Source organism: Diceros bicornis, chromosome 28, assembly GCF_020826845.1.
Source record: "Diceros bicornis minor isolate mBicDic1 chromosome 28, mDicBic1.mat.cur, whole genome shotgun sequence".
Lineage (NCBI taxonomy): Eukaryota > Metazoa > Chordata > Mammalia > Perissodactyla > Rhinocerotidae > Diceros > Diceros bicornis.
In genome coordinates, this window is record NC_080767.1 from 10,358,437 (window position 1) to 10,378,211 (window position 19,775).

Here is a 19,775-nt window from a genome sequence, read left to right on the forward strand (position 1 = left end):
TAATTACAGAACGTTTTTATCACCCAAAAAGAATTTCCATACCTATTAACAGTCAGTCCCAATATGCATCTGCCCCTATCCGCTGGCAACCACAGAGAGACTTTGTGTCTTTATGGATTTACTTCTTCTGGACATTTCATATATATGGAGTCATAACAATATGTGGCCTTTTGTGCCTGGCTTCTTTCACTTAACATAATATTTTCAAGATTCTTAACATGTTGTAGCATGTAATTGTTTTATCTGATTTTAAAAGTAATACAAGTTCATTGTAAAACTCAATTCAGAAAATTACAGAATGAAGAAGAAAGTTCAAATTCCACTAAGAAATAACTCTGGTTCATATTTTGGTGTATACACCTTTCATACTTTTTTATAGGCATTGAAAAATAGTTTGTGTCATACATTTTTAAAGTCTGCCTTTTAAAAAAACTTACTGTATCATGTCAGGAAATGTGGAGATTCTTCATTCTTTTTTTTTTTTTTTTTTTTTTTGTGAGGAGATCAGCCCTGAGCTAACATCCGCCAATCCTCCTCTTTTTTTTTTTTTTTTTTGGCTGAGGAAGATGGCCCTGGGCTAACATCGGTGCCCATCTTCCTCCACTTTATATGGGACGCCGCCACAGCATGGCTTACCAAGCAGTGCGTCGGTGCGCGCCCGGGATCCGAACCAGCGAACCCCGGGCCGCCGCAGCGGAGCGCGCGCACTTAACCGCTTGCGCCACCGGGCCGGCCCCTCTTCATTCTTTTTAATAGCTGCCATATAACAGATTCAGTTTATGGAACTGTGAGAGGGAAACACGGGTTTGCCAAGCTAGTCATAAATAGGAAGGGAGAGAGAATTGCTGTTCAAGATCTTTGGTTAGGACTGGACTAGAAGGACCCTGGGTACTTTTCTTTCTTTCTTTCTTTTTTTTTTTTGGTGAGGAAGATTGGCCCTGAGCTAACACCTGTTGCGAGTCCTTCCCTTTTTGCTTGAGGAAGAGTGGCCCTGAGCTAACATCCCTGCCCATCTTCCTCCATTTTGTTTGTGGGTTGCCGACACAGCATAGCTTGATGAGTGGTATAGGTCTGCGCCCAGGATCCAAACCTGCGAACCCCGGGTTGCCAAAGTGGAGCATGCTGAACTTAACCACTGCACCACCAGGCCGGCCCTACCCTGGGTACTTTTAATACTTGGGAACTAGGTGTTTTTTTCTTTGTGATCCTGCAGTAGATTGTCCTCCCCATCACCTTGCCTGAAGCTCCTGACACAGAAGCATTTAGAACTGAAGGAGACAGCAGGGAAGGATTGTAGGTGTTGGGTGGAGGATTGACACACTCAAAAGTGGTGTTTAACAAAGGATAGTTTGGCAGGAGTATGTAGAATGGGATGAAAAATACTGGAGTCAGATAATTGTGTGGCATATGTGAAATTTCTTTTGTTAAATATAGCTTAGAGAAGTTTTAGTCATCTCTTCTGTTAATGCTTTTTTAATATTAATGTAAACTGCTTTTGGTTTTGTATCATGAAGTGTTGAGTACAGTTTATCTTCCCCCTTGTATCTTTATAGTTGAAGATAACTAATGTAATATGGTTAATTTAGTAAACAAGTTGAAGAGAATTTATCTCATTTTCTGGGACTAAAGTTCATCTCATTTTCTGGGATTAAAGTCACCACTTAACTAAATCTATCATTTGATTTCACGCTGCAGTGTATTTTCAGTGATTGGTGTCATAAAAGGTGTCCCTCAGATTGGTCTGGGGAAGGAGAGGACGTGCATCTTTGTTGTATACCTACTTGTTCTAGGCACTGTTGCGTTTAGTACGTATCTTACCTGATCATTACAATATCTAGAGAAGGTGTTATTTTTCTAAAAGGTGAAGAACTAGCATGTGAACCTGGCCCTTGATGCTAAGGCTTTGTTCATTATATAGCATATGGGGTTGTGTTTGAAATCACATTCAGTTTTTTTCCCCATGAAATATAACCAGTATAGAAGCTTCAAAAGAGGAAAAAATCATTCAGTGTTCCACTGGTATAAACACAGTCCTTGTTTCCACTTTTGTTTATGCCTGGCTGGATTTTCCTATGCTTTGTGTTTTTTATACATAATCATAGTGCATGTGTGTAGTTTTGTCTTCTGCTTTTTCAGTTGACATTCATCAGCATATTTCCATATTGCCACATAATACATATAACCTTTAAAATAGCTGTATAGTATTCCATGGCTGTACCACACCATTTCCTGGTGTGGGATATTTTAAATGTTTAAATATTTTAAGTATTTCCACTGTGTTCAATGTGGTGATTGTGGAACTGTCTCATAGACAGTTGGGTATGGGGTCAGGAACAAGCTGGGCTTGTTTTGGGAGTGAAACCATCCAGCAGGGGTCCTGTCAGGTTGGATTGGTGTGCTTTTCTCAAAAAGGGAAGATTTTCCCAAATACTATTAACATCTAGGCAATGCATATAAACCCATTGAAATTTTCTTCTTAAGAACAAGGTAAAAAGTTTGAACATGTCCCTATGGGGATTTCTACATGTTGATAAGTACTTAGAAAGCATTAATTTATAGGACTTTCCCCAGCAGTGCTTGGAAGACTGAAAATAGCATGGGCAAAAGCAGGAGAGATGGCTTTAACAAGGTTGGGGAAGACCAGGTTTGAGGACTGAAGTGGTGAGAGTGGATGAGAATGCTGCGAGAGAAGAAACAACGCGAGGTGACAGAATGGATGGCTGAGGACAGAACATTTTTATGTATAGTAGGAGTCCTCTTGTTTTTGTGCCTTAAGATTTTGGTAGTTAGTTGGTTAATCAATTATTTAAAGTGAGGAGTCACAAAACGATTCATAAATGCATGTAGAATTTTAACTTAAAAACATAAATATGTATTTATGAAACAATATTTTGAAAGAGGGCCCAGAATTTTTCTCTGAGAGTAGTTGGAGTTTCCCCTTTCTTGAATAAACACATTCATTATGCACTGATTACAAATTCCAGTTTTAATCTCTTTAAAAAGGAACTTATAGATTTGTGGCTGCAGAGTTCTAGGTTTTCATCTTGCCTACGCCTAATGCAACAGTGATTTTTTAAAAGCAACTCGCCTTTCTTAAGTCTTTCCATAACACCCAATTTTGTTTTCATAGAAACAAAATTTATTTTCACTCTTATGAAATGTTGAAACCACATAATTACAATAAAAATACAGTTGGTGTACATAGGCTGGATTACATATGTAACTGACTCTTGAAGCACAAAAGCAGCTCCCGTGGTTGGAGCTAAAATACTCGTGAGTGTCCTGGAGACTGATCTACTAGCCTTGAGGATTCATTGTGCCGTGGGCATTGGTTGGTATGTTTTACAGAGAATAGCACACTTTGGTTAATCTGGAGAGTTGATTAAGTTGGAGATAAGTTCTGAGAGTGCTGTGGACATTGACTGGGCAGTAGGAGAAGGAAAAAGGAATGAGTCAGTGAGAAGATGTCAGGAGTTGGGGAGATAATCAAGATTATTAGGTTGGAAGGGGAAGCCAGGAGTATCAACTGGTGTAGAAAGGTCAAGAAAAGAGTTGGAAGACTGAGAAAAAAGCTATGAGATCTTTAGAATAGAGATCATATTGACCTTGAAGAAAAGAGTTTTGATAGGAAGTGGGAGGAAGCCAGGCTTCCGGGAGGTTAAGGCATTATTGCATTATTAAAGGAGGGACACCCACTCTGAGCCAGGACTTGACATAAACTTGGAGGCAATATATTTAGCTCCCTCTATTGAAATGAAAAATAGCCATGGTGATGTGCAGAGATCTTGGAGACTGCTGCTTATTTGACTCGTTTTCATTATAGTGATTGTGTTGGAGAACTAAACATAAGGCCTTTGGTTTCATCTTTTATAGTGGTTCTCAGCTGGAGGTGGGCTGGCTTTGCTCCCCAGGGGACATTTGATAATGTCTGAAGACATATTTGGTTGTTACTGCTGGGGTGGTGCTTCTGACATTTAGTGGGTAGAGGCCAGAGATGTGCTAAACATCCTGCAGTGCACAGGATAGCCCCCACAGCAAAGAATTATCTAACCCAAAATGTCAATAGTGCCGAGATTGAGAAGCCCTGAATTCTCGTGTAACATCTTGCAAAATTTATTCACTTTTGGCTCTCTGTGTTAGCTAACTCATAAGATTCCAAGAACTACCTTTTGTTTAATGGAAGGGTGGTAGAAAAGTCATATCATTCTAGAGGGCTAGTGGGTCTCGTTTTGAACTGCAGCCTGAACCTAGTTAGTGCTGCCAAAAGTTGGGGATTTTGGCAGCTCAGGTTCATAGTAAGTAGAGTTTTTTCCCCTAGTGTGTATTGTTTCCCAGCTTTGAAATGTTAATGAAAATTTGAGACACGTTTTACATTTAGAGAATTGTGTGATGGACAGATTTGCAACCAGAGCAAAAATATTTTTGTTTTGAGGCATTCTTCTGAGTGCTTCTTTGTGTAAAATATTTGTGTTTGAAGCATTGATTTTTGAGGACCTTAGTAATGGCTCATCCATTTTGCTGAATTTCCATTTTGGGCTCAGGAAGGCAGGTGTGTAATCATCAACATCTACAGGTAGTAGGATACACTCTTGATGCTTGGTACTATACAGAATACTTGAAAAAAAAAATAACATTCAGAAGATGATCCCAAAATAGAATTCCTTCTGTCCTGAGTTGGAGCTAAGGCAGTGTTTCTCAAATTTGTGAGGACTCAAAGCATCAAGAAGTCATGATGATCTTGATAAATTAATTTTATCATGTGTACTATGGTGTAGGACAAAATTATTTATCCATTAAGTTTACATGCAGTCATTATATCAGGATTGTGTTTAACCACATGTATCAATGACCTGACCAATAGTGGCTTAAATGATAAGGACTTTATTTATTTATGTGTTTATTTCTTATAACAGTAAGTCTGGAGGGATGAAATCCAGGGTAGGTGTGGTAATTCCATAATTCTCCTCTCTTTCTGCACTCTTGCTCTTGTCTTTCTGGTCTACCACCTTTAGCTTGTCACTTTCATCTTCATGCATGTAAGGTAGCTGCTACAACCTTAGGCAAGGGGTTTACTCTCCAGGCAGGAAAAAGAATGGAAGAATGCAAGAGGAAGGGACAGTGCTTGTATATGAACAGAGCAAGGGAGTCTGGGAAATAGAGATTATTGAGCTGAGTACCTTGTTTCCGTGAACAAAATTGAGGTTCCTTTACTGAGGAAGAAGGGGAGAGTAGATCCACAATAGGCAATTAGCAGTGACTGCCACAGGAACAAAGCAATTTAAAATGTGCATTCATGAGCTTGTGACATTTGTGATCTTTTGTTCTCATAAAACACTGTTGGAATTTTTCTATTGATGTTCTCCGCTTATTGTTGAACATTAGTTTTGTGGATAGCAAGGGAGTGGTATCAGATATTGAAAGTTTAAGAAATATAAGTGAAAAAACTCTTAAAATGAGAAAATCTTTCTACTGACTTTTTTCCCTTGAAAATGAGAAAATGAAATTCTTAATTTGATTTCAATGAAGGGACAGTCTAGTTCAGGACGCCAGTTTTCCTAAGGAACATGGTTTGGGAACCACTGATATTAATGTTTATGTGTATTATCAAATTATTTGTGTCTCTACTTTCACTTACATTGTTTTCCTAGGTAAGAACATTCTCTTTTCTCTCTCTTTTGCTATGACTCACATGTTGTGGGCGCTTAAAGCAGTCTTTATTTTTAAATGTTTTTTCTGAATTCTGTATAATGATCCTATTAGTTTTATAATCAGAAGAGAACATCTTATTAATTTTTCAAGGTCAGTGCAAGTCTTGCCACCTTTGACACTGCACCCTAGGCTTCAAATCCATTTTTATCTCCTACTTCTTGACACTCCTAGAGCAATCATACCCTGTATAATACGATTTTTCCCTTAATTATAGACGATACTGAATTCGTCACTAATTGTTCCATATGCTAGCAAGATCAGAAGCTCCCTGTTATGTTTTTCTGTGTGTCCCACAGCAAATTCTTAGCATAGTATTAGGTACACAGTAGATACTTAATTGCTTCCTGATCAACTAAGTAATCTTAACACATTAACACACGTGAAATAGCATGGATTTGATAGCAGGATAGGCATAAAATAAAACCTGACTGATGACCAGTGTAATCAACATTTCATGACTTTTACCCTTACCTATTAATGTAGGACCTCTGGCTCCCCAGAATGCCTCCCCCTAAGTTCATTCTTGGAGTCACCAAAGGGGTATTTCATGTGGGCTCACTCATGTATTCTGGCCACTGCCAGGTGGCTCGTCTTTTTCTTCCTGTGATGTTTGCTGTCCCTGCAGTCTCCCCTAGATATCAGAGGTGTACCTGCATGCCTGACGCTATGATCTCCTTGGCCATGCTATCCTGCCAGGTGTGATCTTGATATCCTGGGGCTGTTGACATGTCCTAGTCCCCCCCCCCCCCCCGCCATTATTATATCTTGTTGCTTCAGAGCATTTTTAGTGCAAACTATTCTTTAGTCTCAGTGTAGCCTCTGTCTCTGTCATGATGACCCTTTGGGGCTGGGTTGGGGGAGTAGTCCAAGTGATAGACCCCCCCCCATGCCACCCCACCCCCCACTTGGGATCGCTCCTGTCCAAGGCCTTGTTTATTGGGCCAAGCTTTTCTGCCTCACTTCAGTAAGGATGATGATTCTCCCCACACGTCTCTTAGTCTCTTGTGCAAACAGATACCTGAACAACCCTAGGTCTCCGGACATGTGTGAATCTTAAGTGGCAGGGATGGTTTAGGTTCTGGATTGAATCCGACTGTACTTTTGAAATACAGCAGGTAAAACATTACAGTAAACTCAAAAAATCTGAAGCCAAGGTAGCAAGTCATAGCTCAGAGCATGATCTTGATCCGTGGACAAAATAGAGATTTTACTCATTATTGTTTTATATGTCTGATTGTATTGGAGCCCAGTGTGGACTTTAAGGCTAGAAAGAAAAGAAAAAAGGGAAATGCATTAAATTTTATTTCTGAAGTTGTCCAATTATTATTATTATTTTTTTTTTTTAAATTTTTTGTTTATTGCAGTAACATTGGTTTATGACATTGTAAAAATTTCAGGCGTACATCATTGTACTTCTATTTCTGCATAGATTACATCATGTTCACCACCAAAATACTAATTACAACCCATCACCACACACATGTACCGAATTATCCCTTTCACCCTCCTCCCTCCCCCCTTCCCTTCTGGTAACCACCAATCCAATCTCTGTCCCTATGTGTTTGTTTGTTGTTGTTATTATCTACTACTTAATGAAGGAAATCATACGGTATTTGACCTTCTCCCTCTGACTTATTTCACTTTGCATTATACCCTCAATGTCCATCCATGTTGTCACAAATGGCTGGATTTCATCGTTTCTTATGGCTGAGTAGTATTCCATTGTGTATATATACCACAGCTTCTTTATCTATTCGTCCCTTGATGGGCACTTAGGTTGCTTCCAAGTCTTGGCTATTGCGAATAACGCCGCAATGAACACAGGGGTGCATGTACCTTTACAAACTGGTGTTTTCAAGTTCTTTGGATAAATACCCAATAGTGGAATAGTTGGATCATATGGTAGTTCTATCCTTGATTTTTTGAGGAATCTCCATACTGTTTTCCATAGTGGCTGCACCAGTTTGCACTCCCACCAGCAGTGTATGAGAGTTCCCTTCTCTCCACATCCTCTCCAACACATGTTGTTTCCTGTCTTGTTAATTATAGCCATTCTGACGGGCATGAGGTGATATCTCATTGTAGTTTTGACTTGCATTTCCCTGATAGTTAGTGATTTTGAACATCTTTTCATGTGTCTGTTGGCCATCTGTATATCTTCTTTGGAGAAATGTCTGTTCAGGTCTTTTGCCCATTTTTTAATTGGGTTGGTAGTTTTTTTGTTGTTGAGATGCATGAGTTCTTTATATATTTTGGAGATTAAGCCCTTATCAGAAGTATGGTTTGCAAATATCTTCTCCCAATTGTTAGGTTGTCTTTTCGTTTTGTTGATGGTTTCCTTTGCTGTGCAGAAGCTTTTTAGTTTGATGTAGTCCCATTTGTTTATTTTTTCTATTGTTTCTCTTGCCCGGTCAGACGTGGTGTTTGAAAAGCTGTTGCTAAGACCGATGTCAAAGAGGTGGAAGAGCGTACTGCCTATGTTTTCTTCTAGAAGTTTCACAGTTTCAGGCCTTACATTCAAGTCTTTAATCCATTTGGAGTTAATTTTTGTGTATGGTGTAAGGTAAGGGTCTACTTTCATTTTTTTGCATGTGGCTATCCAGTTTTCCCAACACCATTTGTTGAAGAGACTTTCTTTTCCCCATTGTATGTTCTTGGCTCCTTTGTCAAAGATTAGCTGTCCATAGATGTGTGGGTTTATTTCTGGGCTTTCGATTCTATTCCATTGATCTGTGTGTCTGTTTTTGTGCCAGTACCATGCTGTTTTGGTTACTATAGCTTTGTAGTATATTTTGAAATCAGGGAGTGTGATACCTCCAGCTTTGTTCTTTTTTCTCAGGATTCCTTTAGCTATTCGGGGTCTTTTGTTGTTCCATATAAATTTTAGGATTCTTTGTTCTATTTCTGTGAAAAATGTTGTTGGAACTTTGACAGGGATTGCATTGAATCTATAGATGGCTTTAGGAAGTATGGACATCTTAACTATGTTAATTCTTCCAATCCAAGAGCACGGAATATCTTTCCATTACTTTATGTCTTCTTCAATTTCTTTCAGAAATGTTTTATAGTTTTCGGTGTACAGATCTTTCACCTCTTTTGTTAAGTTTATTCCTAGGTATTTTATTCTTTTTGTTGCAATTGAAAATGGGATAGTATTCTTAATTTCTCTTTCTGCTACTTCGTTGTTAGTGTACAGAAATGCAACTGATTTTTGTATGTTGATTTTGTATCCTGCAACTTTACCATATTCGTTTATTACTTCTAAAAGTTTTCTGGTGGATTCTTTAGGGTTTTCTATATATAAAATCATGTCATCTTCAAATAGTGACAGTTTCACTTCTTCCTTTCCAATTTGGATCCCTTTTATTTCTTTCTCTTGCCTGATTGCTCTGGCTAGGACTGCCAGTACTATGTTAAATAGGAGTGGTGACAGTGGGCATCCTTTTCTGGTTCCTGTTCTTAGAGGGATGGCTTTCAGTTTTTCACCATTGAGGATGATATTAGCTGTGGGTTTCTCATATATGGTCCTTATTATGTTGAGATACTTTCCTTCTATACCCATTTTATTCAGAGTTTTTATCATAAATGGATGCTGTATCTTGTCAAGTGCTTTCTCTGCATCTGTTGAGATGATCATGTGATTTTTATTCTTCATTTTATTAATGTGGTGTATTACATTGATTGATTTGCAAATGTTAAACCATCCCTGCATCCTTGGAATAAATCCCACTTATTCATGGTGTATAATCTTTTTAACATATTGTTGTATGCGATTTGCTAATATTTTGTTGAGGATTTTTGCATCGATGTTCATCAGTGATATTGGCTTCTAGTTTTCTTTTTTTGTGTTGTCCTTGTCTGGTTTTGGTATCAGGGTAATGTCGGATTCGTAGAATGAGTTAGGGAGCTTCCCCCCCTCCTCAATTTTTTGGAAGAGTTTGAGAAGGATAGGTATTAAGTCTTCTTTGAATGTTTGGTAGAATTCCCCAGGGAAGCCGTCTGGTCCTGGACTTTTATTTTGGGGGAGGTTTGTGATTACTGTTTCGATCTCCTTACTGGTGATTGGTCTATTCAAGTTCCCTACTTCTTCTTGATCCAGTTTTGGAAGGTTGTATGATTCTAAGAATTTATCCATTTCTTCCAGATTGTCGAATTGGTTGGCATATAGCTTTTCATAGTATTCTCTTATAATCTTTTGTATTTCCGAGGTGTCTGGTGTAACCTCTCCTCTTTCATTTCTGATTTTACTTATTTGTGCCTTCTCTCTTTTTTTCTTGGTGAGTCTAGCTAAAGATTTGTCAATTTTGTTGATCTTTTCAAAGAACCAGCTATTGGTTTTATTAATTTTTTCTATTGTTTTTTTGGTCTCTATTTCATTTATTTCTGCTCTGATTTTTATTATTTCCCTTCTTCTACTGATTTTGGGCTTGGTTTGTTCTTCTTTTTCCAGTTCCTTTAGGTGCGTTGTTAGATTGTTTATTTGAGATTTTTCTTGTTTGTTGAGATAGGCCTGTATTGCTATAAACTTCCCCGTCAGAACTGCTTTTGCTGTATCCCATAAAATCTGGCATGTTGTATTTTCATTTTCATTTGTCTCCAGGTATTTTTTGATTTCTTCTTTGATTTCTTCGTTAACCCAGTCGTTGTTCAGTAGCATTTTGTTTAATCTCCACATACTTGTGGCTTTTCTGATTTTCTTCCTATAGTTGATTTCTAGTTTCATACCGTTGTGGTCAGAAAAGATCCTTGGTATTATTTCAGTCTTCTTAAATTTATGGAGACTTGTTTTGTGGCCTAATATGTGATCAGTCTTGGAGAATGTTCCATGTGCATTTGAAAAGAACGTGTATTCTTCGGTTTTTGGATGGAATGCTCTGTATATATCTACTAGGTCCATCTGTTCTAGTGTGTCGTTTAAGGCCAATGTTTCCTTATTGATCTTCTGTTTGGATGATCTATCCGTTGGTGTAAGTGGAGTGTTAAAGTCCTCTACTATTATTGTGTTACTGTCTATTTCTCTTTTTATGTCTGTTAATAATTGCTTTATATATTTAGGTGCACCTACATTGGGTGCGTAGGTATTTACAAGTGTTATATCCTCTTGTTGGATTGTTCCCTTGATCATTATGTAATGCCCTTCTTTGTCTCTTTTTACAGTTTTTGTTTTAAAGTCTATTTTGTCTGATATGAGTACTGCTACCCCAGCTTTCTTTTCATTGCCATGTGCGTGGAGTATCTTTTTCCATCCCTTCACTTTCAGTTTGTGAGTGTCTTTAGGTCTGAAGTCTGTCTCTTGTATGCAGCATATATATGGGTCTTGTTTTTTTATCCAGTCAGCCACCCTATGTCTTTTAATTGGAGCATTTAGTCCATTGATGTTTAAAGTAGCTATTGATAAGTATGTACTTACTGCCATTTTTTAACTTTTTTTTTTTCTCAGTGTTTTGGTAGTCCTTCTCTGTTCCTTTCTTCTTCTATGCAGAATTGATGGTCACTTTAGTTTGACCTCTGTCTGAAAGCTGTACTCTTAACTCCCCTCCTCCCTCCTTTTATGTTTTTGATCTGGATTAAATCGGTGCTCTAGCGGGTGGGGCAGACCCTGGGCTAGCAGGCCTCAGGGAGAACTCCAATGGCGTCTGTGTCAGCACGCCCACACCAGGCCATAACAATGGCCCCCGCCAATGTCCCAGTCCCTGGAGAGGTCTCACTCCTCACCGAGATGCACTCAGGGCCTATTAGGTGAGTCTCTTTTCACCACAGCACTGTGCACCTTTCTTTCTGGTGATTTTAGGATGCTTTCTGAAACGGGTGAGTTTGCGCGCGGGCCCTTTAAGAGCCAGTTTTAGTTTCTTTGTGAACCGGATTTTCTGGGGGTACTCCCCAGTGTTTTAGTAGCAGGCAAAGTCAGATATTATGCCGCTGGTCTCGATTGTGCTGGGTCCACAAAATGCCCACAGCGGGGGCGCTCCCCGGCTCAGGACCCCGCGCCTCCAGGGAGGCTGCGTACCTGTGAGCTGCTCCCCGCGGCCGTGAAGCTGGCGGCTTGTGAAGGCGGCGTTTTTCCTCTCCAGAAGGGAGTCTCTGCCTCTTCCACCTCAGTTAGGATTGTCCGTTGTTGCAGGAGTTCCTCTTATGCAGTTTTCAGTTCTGTCTCAGGGGTAATTTTTCCACGAGTAGTTGTAAATTGGCTGTGTCCACGGGAGGAGGTGAGTTCAGAGTCTGCCTGCGCCGCCATCTTGACTCCGCCTCCCAATTATTATTATTTCTATGGCCCCTAAAATTGGTTAAGCCCATGGGTGAGCAAAGATATTATACATTCTTATCCTCTTTTCCACAGCAGTTCTTTTTAAATATTTAGTTATCTTCCTTGGGTTTCAAAATGTACATTAGACAGTAATTGGAACGACCTTGTGCAAGTTCCCAGTAGGAATTAGATAGAAAAAAAGCAAACCCCACACTTAGGATTGAGCCTCAAGAGCTAATGCAAATGGTTAAGGGGGAAAAGGAAGAAAGAGCGAAAATTGGGAGATGAGGAGAACCAAGAACATAAAGCCTCCATAGCCAAGGTGAAAGAAATTAAACGATGTTCATCTGTGCCTGGAATAGTTTGTGAAACAGAACAAGATAGCTCTATTAGTTTCCTGTTGTTTTAAGTTTCTGCTCATGTGTTTTTTAAAAAAAATTTACATGCATGCTTGAACTTTATAGAAATCCAGTTCTGTGCAACTGAGATCCACATAAGGAAAGCAAAAAAATTTTTTTTGGTAAGCCATAGTTACGTAGATGTATGCTTACTCTGGTGCAGTGCTTAATTCTGATTGGTTACTCACATAAGCACTGTTGACTATCAACTCTTTGGGTATTTAGGTATTTGACTGCCAGCTCCTCTGAGGGTCAGCTAGGAGTAGGAGACCCAAAACACCATTGCAGAGCAGTGAGAACAAATGGGGCAGAGAGAGGCAATGAAATGTCACCAGGACAGATGTCACTGGATGTAGAATCTGCTTGACTGAGTCCACCGAGTCCTGCTTTGAAATCTAGAAATGGAAAACAACCAGGGATGGAGGATGCTGGAGAAGTATTCTCCAAGATCTGTTTGCAAGACCTCATCTTGATCTAGAGTTGCGGGAGACCTTGTGCTCTTCCCAGAGTCTCTCAGCTATTGAGCGACTGAGTCAGAAGCTAACTTAGGCCTCTCTGCTCCCAGACTCATGTGTTCACCACTACACTGGGATGGGTTTTTTAAACAGTCATTTGTTTATTGTTTGCGTTACTGCATTTGTTGTTGTATTTCTCATTCCCAATAGGGAGGGTATAAAAATTGCTATGTAGTGGTTTTCACCCAATTCCACATTATTGGCAGCTTTACGTAGCACTAACCTTGAAGCAATTTATTAGGTTTTCTAGAAAGCTTAATTTGATAGTTCCAGAGCAAGACTGGCAGTCTTGGAGCAGGAGCAGAATGACCACAGAATGCTAGTATTGTTGATTGGTTTTGCATCCTATGGTAGAATAAAATCAAATAGTCATTTAAAAATTTTAAGTCTAGTAGGATTTTGAATCTCTTTAATTTTGTGCACATAAATGCTCCATATATATCTATTGTATGAAATTCAAGTTTTCTTTATAATTCTTTTTAATTGTAATTACAGTTAAAGTAGTTTGTCTAGAGTGAATAATGATCACCCAAAATTTATTTTGGGTATCTAAAGAATTAAGATTCCTTTTAGTTATTTTTATTTTTTATCTGTAAAAGTCACTTCATCTAAACTAGAAAAATAATCTAAAATATTAGGACAATAGTAAGAAGACTGTCTTAAGCTCTTGGCAGGCCAGACAGGAAAATTCTTTAGATTTACTTTTAGAAATTATGTGAAACCCTAAAATTTTGAGTTTAATTTTGGTTTGGGTTACTTTTGGGCACATTATTATGCAAGATTCTCTTTGGGTAATCCTGAACATTTTGTGTCCTGTAGAACTTGGTTTTTGTATGTTATTATTATACTTGTGAATGAGGTGATCAACACACTTTAAGGATTTTTTTATTTATATGTGTACATTTGGATACAAAAAGACGTATATGAATGAAACAACTTTTCCTCTTTTACAGAATTAAATGTGAGAGAGTCTGATGTAAGAGTTTGTGATGAATCATCATGTAAATATGGAGGCGTCTGTAAAGAAGATGGAGATGGTTTGAAATGTGCATGTCAATTTCAGGTGAGGAAACCAAACCTATTTTGGAAAATTTTACATTTTCCATATTTTATAATTCTACATTCTTCAATTAAAAAGCTTAAAACACCTTGAACCCCATAAGGAAGTTGGGTTCACAGCCCACTGACATTTTTGTCTGATGAGGCGCTATTATTTGTACCTTCCATGCTTCTTTCCTTGAATTAAGAAGACAGACTGGCAATAATAGATGTGAAAATGCTTTGAAAAAAATATTAAAGTTCTATTCAAATGTAAGATGTAATTGTCACTGACAGGAGATAAGGTACAGGTTGCAGTAGAGTCTCTTACTTAAAATGTTGGCTTTTTTTTCCCTTTCCTTCTCTTTCTAGTCTGTCTCTTTTCGTTTCATTCTTATTTACTGCTCTCCCATCTTTTTTAGGCCAAAGAACATGACCGACTTTGTGCCTCAGGGTAGGTCAAAGTTAGAGATGGACTAGGAAGGGGAACCTTAAATTAAGTGTGTGGATACCTTTGCTTTTCAGGTACTGTTTTAGTTGTGATTCTGTTGTCTAAAGAAACAAGTTAAAGAAGGAAAGTGAAAAGACTTACATTCAGTTCTTCCTTTTTGTTTGTTTTCTCTGCTTAAATTATAATTTGCCTTCAGAATGTTTCTCACAAGATGGTGCATGATTCGAGATTTGAGATGAGATAGAGAAGAAACTAGAATTTTTTTCACTCAAGATCTTCTTCTAGTGGTACCCACCATTTTGGATTTTAAGGGGAGGAAAAGGTACAGAGATCAAGGATAAAAGCATAGGAGAGTCAGTTTTTCCAGTAACACTATAACCTCAGGCAAGTTTCTGTATGATCCATCTGAAACGAGAAGGCATATTCTTACTCTTTCTGATGATGTTATAATGAGAATCAAAACCAGCAGGAGAGCTTACATGTGAAATCTGTTTGAAAACTATAAACTATCATGTTGTTTATTTTCTTTAAAAGAAGTGGAGAGTTTAAGTAAAGGAGGAGGGGTAGAGGGGCATACTATTATGCAGCTAGAGAGGTTCTTCGTGGTCAAAAAGGACTTTACAATCCACTATTTGTTCACAATAGCCACCTTCCACATGGCTTGGCTAGCCTTGCACCCACACGTACATGGTTACTCTTGCAGTGGTCTGGCCAGTGTGTTGTGTCTGGTTGCCCTGTGTGCTCCCCAGACCTTCTTAAAGGAGATAACCACCAAAGTGAGCTTCTTTCCTTAAAAGAGGGTGCTGGTGTACATAGTGTAACCAAGTCCTCGTTAACTTTTACTTCTTTGTGTTCTTCACATTGGATAATTTTTATTGATCTATCTTCAGGTTCACTAATCCTTTCTTCTATCATCTTCATTCTGCCCATCTGATGAGTTTTTACTTTCGGTTATTTTATTTCTAGAATTTGTAGTTTCTATTGGCTGAAATTTCCTGACTTTTCATTCATTACAAGCGTATTTTCCTTTAAGCTATTTGTCTGCTGATTTCAACATCTGAGACATCTCAGGGATCATCTCTGTTGATTGTCTTTTCATTTGAGAGTGGATCGAGTTTCCCTGTTTCTTTGTATTACAGTAATTTTGAATTTATCCTACACATTGTGAATTTTATGTTTTGTTATGTTGTGTTCCTCTGAAGAGTATTGACTGAACTCAAACTGCAGGCTCCGTCTTCTGTGTTGTGGGCAGCAACACCAATATCAGTCCATTTCTTTTAGCCTTAGCTGGGCTACTTGGAGTCTGCCCCATGAGTGGTCCTGGAGTCAGCCAGAGATTTGGTCTGAGTTTATACACAGAATCTGGGACTCCCTTCTGACTCTCTCTCCTGTCTGAGTTTTTCTCTCTCTTTCTGGTGGCTCTAGTTGCCCTGAACTCTGTTCTTTGGTTCTTCAAGCCAGAAATATTGCAGATTTTTATTGATGTTTTAGTCACCCTGTATCAGGAAGACTGGGGCTGTTCCCTCTTCCAGCTGTCTTCCAGTATTTCCTTAGGTTAAACTCCTTGATGTGAATTTTTGGGCCAGTGGTATGCTCATGTGCAGATTAACATTCTCACCAATGGCAGTGTGTCAGACTGCTTGTTTCCCCTCAGCCTCTTGGTAGTGGATTTTGTCATTTCCTTTAAATTTTGTAAGTGTGAAAGGCAAAAAAAATTTTTTAGTTTTCATTTGATTACTAGAGAGATTGAAAATGTGCCATATATTTATTGATCTTTTTTGTGAATTAATATTTCATATTCTTTGCCCATTTTTTGGAGTATTTTCTTTTTCCCTTGTGTTGATTTGCAAAGACATATGTATGTATATGTGTATGTATGTGTATACACTATGTATAATACACTATTTGAGTACTTACATATTGCTTACTATGCTGAGCATTTTATATTAATGGTTCTAAACATTTTATATATATATATACATATATAAAAGTTTATATAACTCATAAACTCTCATGAGAACCTATGATGTAGGTACTGCTTTTATATGTTTTTTAAGAGTACCAAATACCCATAGTAAACAGCTTGAGCGATATATGAGAAGATAGATAACATAATGAAAAAATGTCTTCCTTCCACTCCAATCTACCAATTGCTGTTCTCAGAGACATCGTCTGTTATTTTAAAGGAGTTATCCTAGTGTGATTTTCATTTTCATTTTGTTTATATTTTTTGATATAAAGAAGTTTTAAATTTTCATATCATTTTTATTTATCTTTGTCTTTACAATTCTGCTTCTCATTAATTGAAAGTCTTTCCCTACAACTCTAAGATTGTAAATAAATAGCTCTTTTTACCATTTTAACGTCCTTGAACAGCTAGAAAATCCTCTCATGATCTGTCTGAATCCCTTGCCTTCTTACCTTGTGGCAGCAGGAAAGGGAAATAAGTTAGGAGTTGAGATCAGGAGATGTTTATCTGGTGCTTTGTGCTAGGTCCTGGCTGGATGCTGGGGGTATAAAGATGTTTAAAGGCAAGTTGCTTGCCTCCTAGGAGCAAACTGCCTAAGGGCTTACAGCCTGATTTGATCCTGCTGCTGAGTGAAACTTCCTTTGACCACTCTGCCTTCTTGTAAGCTCATCTATCTATTCAAGTTAGTTCTTGCCAGTTGAAGAACAGTGATCTCACATGCCCATTAAACACCTCTCTGCTGAATGCTTTAGCAATATCTTTCAATTCATTTAAAAAACTTGCTTATGACTCTGCATGCTTTCAGTGTTAATATAAGCTTTCTGGGGTATAATTTAAACACATTTTAACAGATAATAACAGGATTTTTTGTTTTTTTCAGTCTGCTAATAAGAGCTGTTATATCTTGCCATATTATCTAAACAAAGCTACTTTTATTAATTTTTTACAAAGAAAAATGATCAATATTACATCTTTCCATTAAAACTTAGGTAGTATACAAAGAGGAGTGCCTATGACTTTTCCCTGTTTTCTTTCTTCTGTTCTCTTCCTCTCTCTGGAGTTCTCTGGACTATGTGTCTTTCTTCCTGAATTTTTCAGTGTCTACTCTCGTTCGGTGTCATGCCCTCTACTTAGACCTTTGTATAAAAGTCAGAGAAGCAAAACCAATAGGTTGTGTATGTGTATATGTGTGTGTGTGTGTATGTATATATATATGTATATATGTATGTATATACATATACAGAGGGAGAGGAGAGATTTATTGTAAGGAATTGATTCACTTGATTATGGAGCCTGAGAAGTCCCATGATCTACTGTCTGCAAGCTGGAGGCCTGGGAAAGCCCATGGCATAGTTCCAGTCCAAGTCTGAAGGCCTGAGAACCAGGGGAAGACCAATGTCCCAGCTCCACAGTCAGGCAGAGAAAGCGAATTCTGACTTCTTCCACCTTTTTGTTTTATTCAGCCCCTCAGTGGATTGGATGGTCCTACCCACATTGGGGAGGGCACTTACTCAGTCTACTGATTCAAATGCTGATCTCATCCAGAAACACCCTGACAGACACATCCAGAAATAATGTTTAATCTGGGGTCCCTGGTGCCCGGTCAGGTTGACACATAAAATTAACTATCACAACCTTGTTATTATTTTTCTTATTTATTGTTTCCAGCACAGTTCCTGACACACAATAGGTACATAATAAATGCTTGAATGGATGTGGCTCCAGAGTTGTACACTGCCGCACCTTTCTAAACTACTTCAGATCACATTCATCCAGCCCAAGAGAAGGTATAGGGGAGAGTTTTTTCCCCCAGCAAGGGTGGTAATAGAGGAGGCAGACCTTAGGTTAGAGTCAGTGTCTAAGTCAGAAGTTGCATGTTGTTAAAATCGCCCAAATCCCTTAATTTGCCCATAGCATAATGAGAGGCCCCCAAGAGAGACCCCTGGAAGCAGACTGGTCTACTTTTCCGGTCTCATGCTCACTCCTAGTTATGTGCTTGTTAGGTTGAATTTCAGGGACATTGCATGCACTGGTTTAGCCCCCTGCTTACTACCACCAAGTGACCTAGAGTGAGACCCTGCTGAATAATTTGAGTGTGGAGTGGTTAGAGTACATCACTTGTGAGGAATCATGGGTCTTCCACTTATTAGTTATGACCTGGGTCAACTACTTAAGACTCAGAAATGATAATAGCAAGAGTAAAACCAGCTAATATTTATTGAGAATTTACCATGGCCAGATATAGATGCTGAGGATGGATTTCTCCTATTTAATCCTCATAATAACTTTATTAGGTAGATATTATTATAATTACCATTTTATAGCTGGGTCTGGTGCTAGCCCATAGTCACGTGGATGGTGGACCCAGGATTTGAACTCTACATTTGAATTCAGAGCCCTAGCTCTAAGCACTCAGTCGTGTGCTTCGCAGGATTGTTATGATATTTAAGTTAGACAGGACATTTAAAATTGTAGCCGGTGTTTACTAGATAGAAACTCTTCAATAAAGTTTGCTATTACCCTAGAGATTCTCATCTCTATCAGACTTAATGACCCTTTTTTATAACCAATAATTTATATTCCATTTCTTCACTATTCTTAAATGAAATTCATAGATGATGTAACTTACATAAACACATAGTTAAAGAAGTCAATATGATGTATAATTGCAATGTAAAGGAGAAATAAAAGTAATTTATAGTAAAATAAGTATTTCAAAATGTAAATGCTTTGGCTTGATTACATTAGAAGACAGTACAGTAGTCAGATGCTTCTGCCTACTTGTAATGAACCTTTGGATTTAAAAAAAAGATCAGCAGCAATTTCATACCAGAGATACTTGAAAATAAAAAAACAGAGGTATGGTGGATGCTAGAATAAAAACTAATATTAGGATAAGTTATAACAGAGCAGCCTTGTTTGTGTATGGTAAGTCTTACCATAGTTCTTAGGTAAATGGCTAGAGAAGCATTCAGAAATTGTATGGCATGTTAGTCTTTGTTGTGTGGACTGTCCTTTCCTTTGCAGGACATCTAACATCATCCATCTGTTAAATGACAGTAATGTCCTTTTATCATTGTGACAACCAAAAATGCCTCCATAGGGGCACCCATCCCTAGGGGGCGATATGAGCACCTTTGAGAGCACTACCTTAGAAATTCATTAAGTGTGTGTGAGGGAAGAGTTGAGTTGAAAAGCCTGTAAACTTAGCACTTGACATCTTGGAGTTTAGGGCTCCTTTGCTAATTATGCAGTGTATAATTGCAAAGAAACATATTGACTCGTGCAGACATTATGCAAGTTATTGTGTACATTTTAGAGAAAGAGAATAAAAGAATGTGATCCATGAAAAATTGGAGGAATATAGGAAAGCTTCCTAAGGTAAAATTTTAATTTTAATTAAAGTTGATGTAGGAGTCTGCTGACAATGTATAGCAATTCAAGTTGGTTA

The 19,775-nt window shown here is 38.2% G+C and overlaps 1 protein-coding gene across 2 annotated transcripts in view; it reads left to right on the top strand.

The window, feature by feature from the left end:
* Positions 1-19,775, top strand: part of TMEFF1 (transmembrane protein with EGF like and two follistatin like domains 1) — an 88,009-nt gene that overhangs the window by 14,644 nt on the left and 53,590 nt on the right. Inside the window, exons 1-2 of one of the 2 annotated variants that reach the window (XM_058523657.1) lie at positions 11,376-11,448; positions 13,820-13,929. In XM_058523657.1, coding sequence (XP_058379640.1) covers positions 11,391-11,448; positions 13,820-13,929 — 168 coding nt within the window. In that variant the 5' untranslated portion in view covers positions 11,376-11,390. Of the gene's footprint in view, positions 1-11,375; positions 11,449-13,819; positions 13,930-19,775 lie in introns of those variants that run through there. The other variant, XM_058523656.1, reaches the window with a different exon arrangement.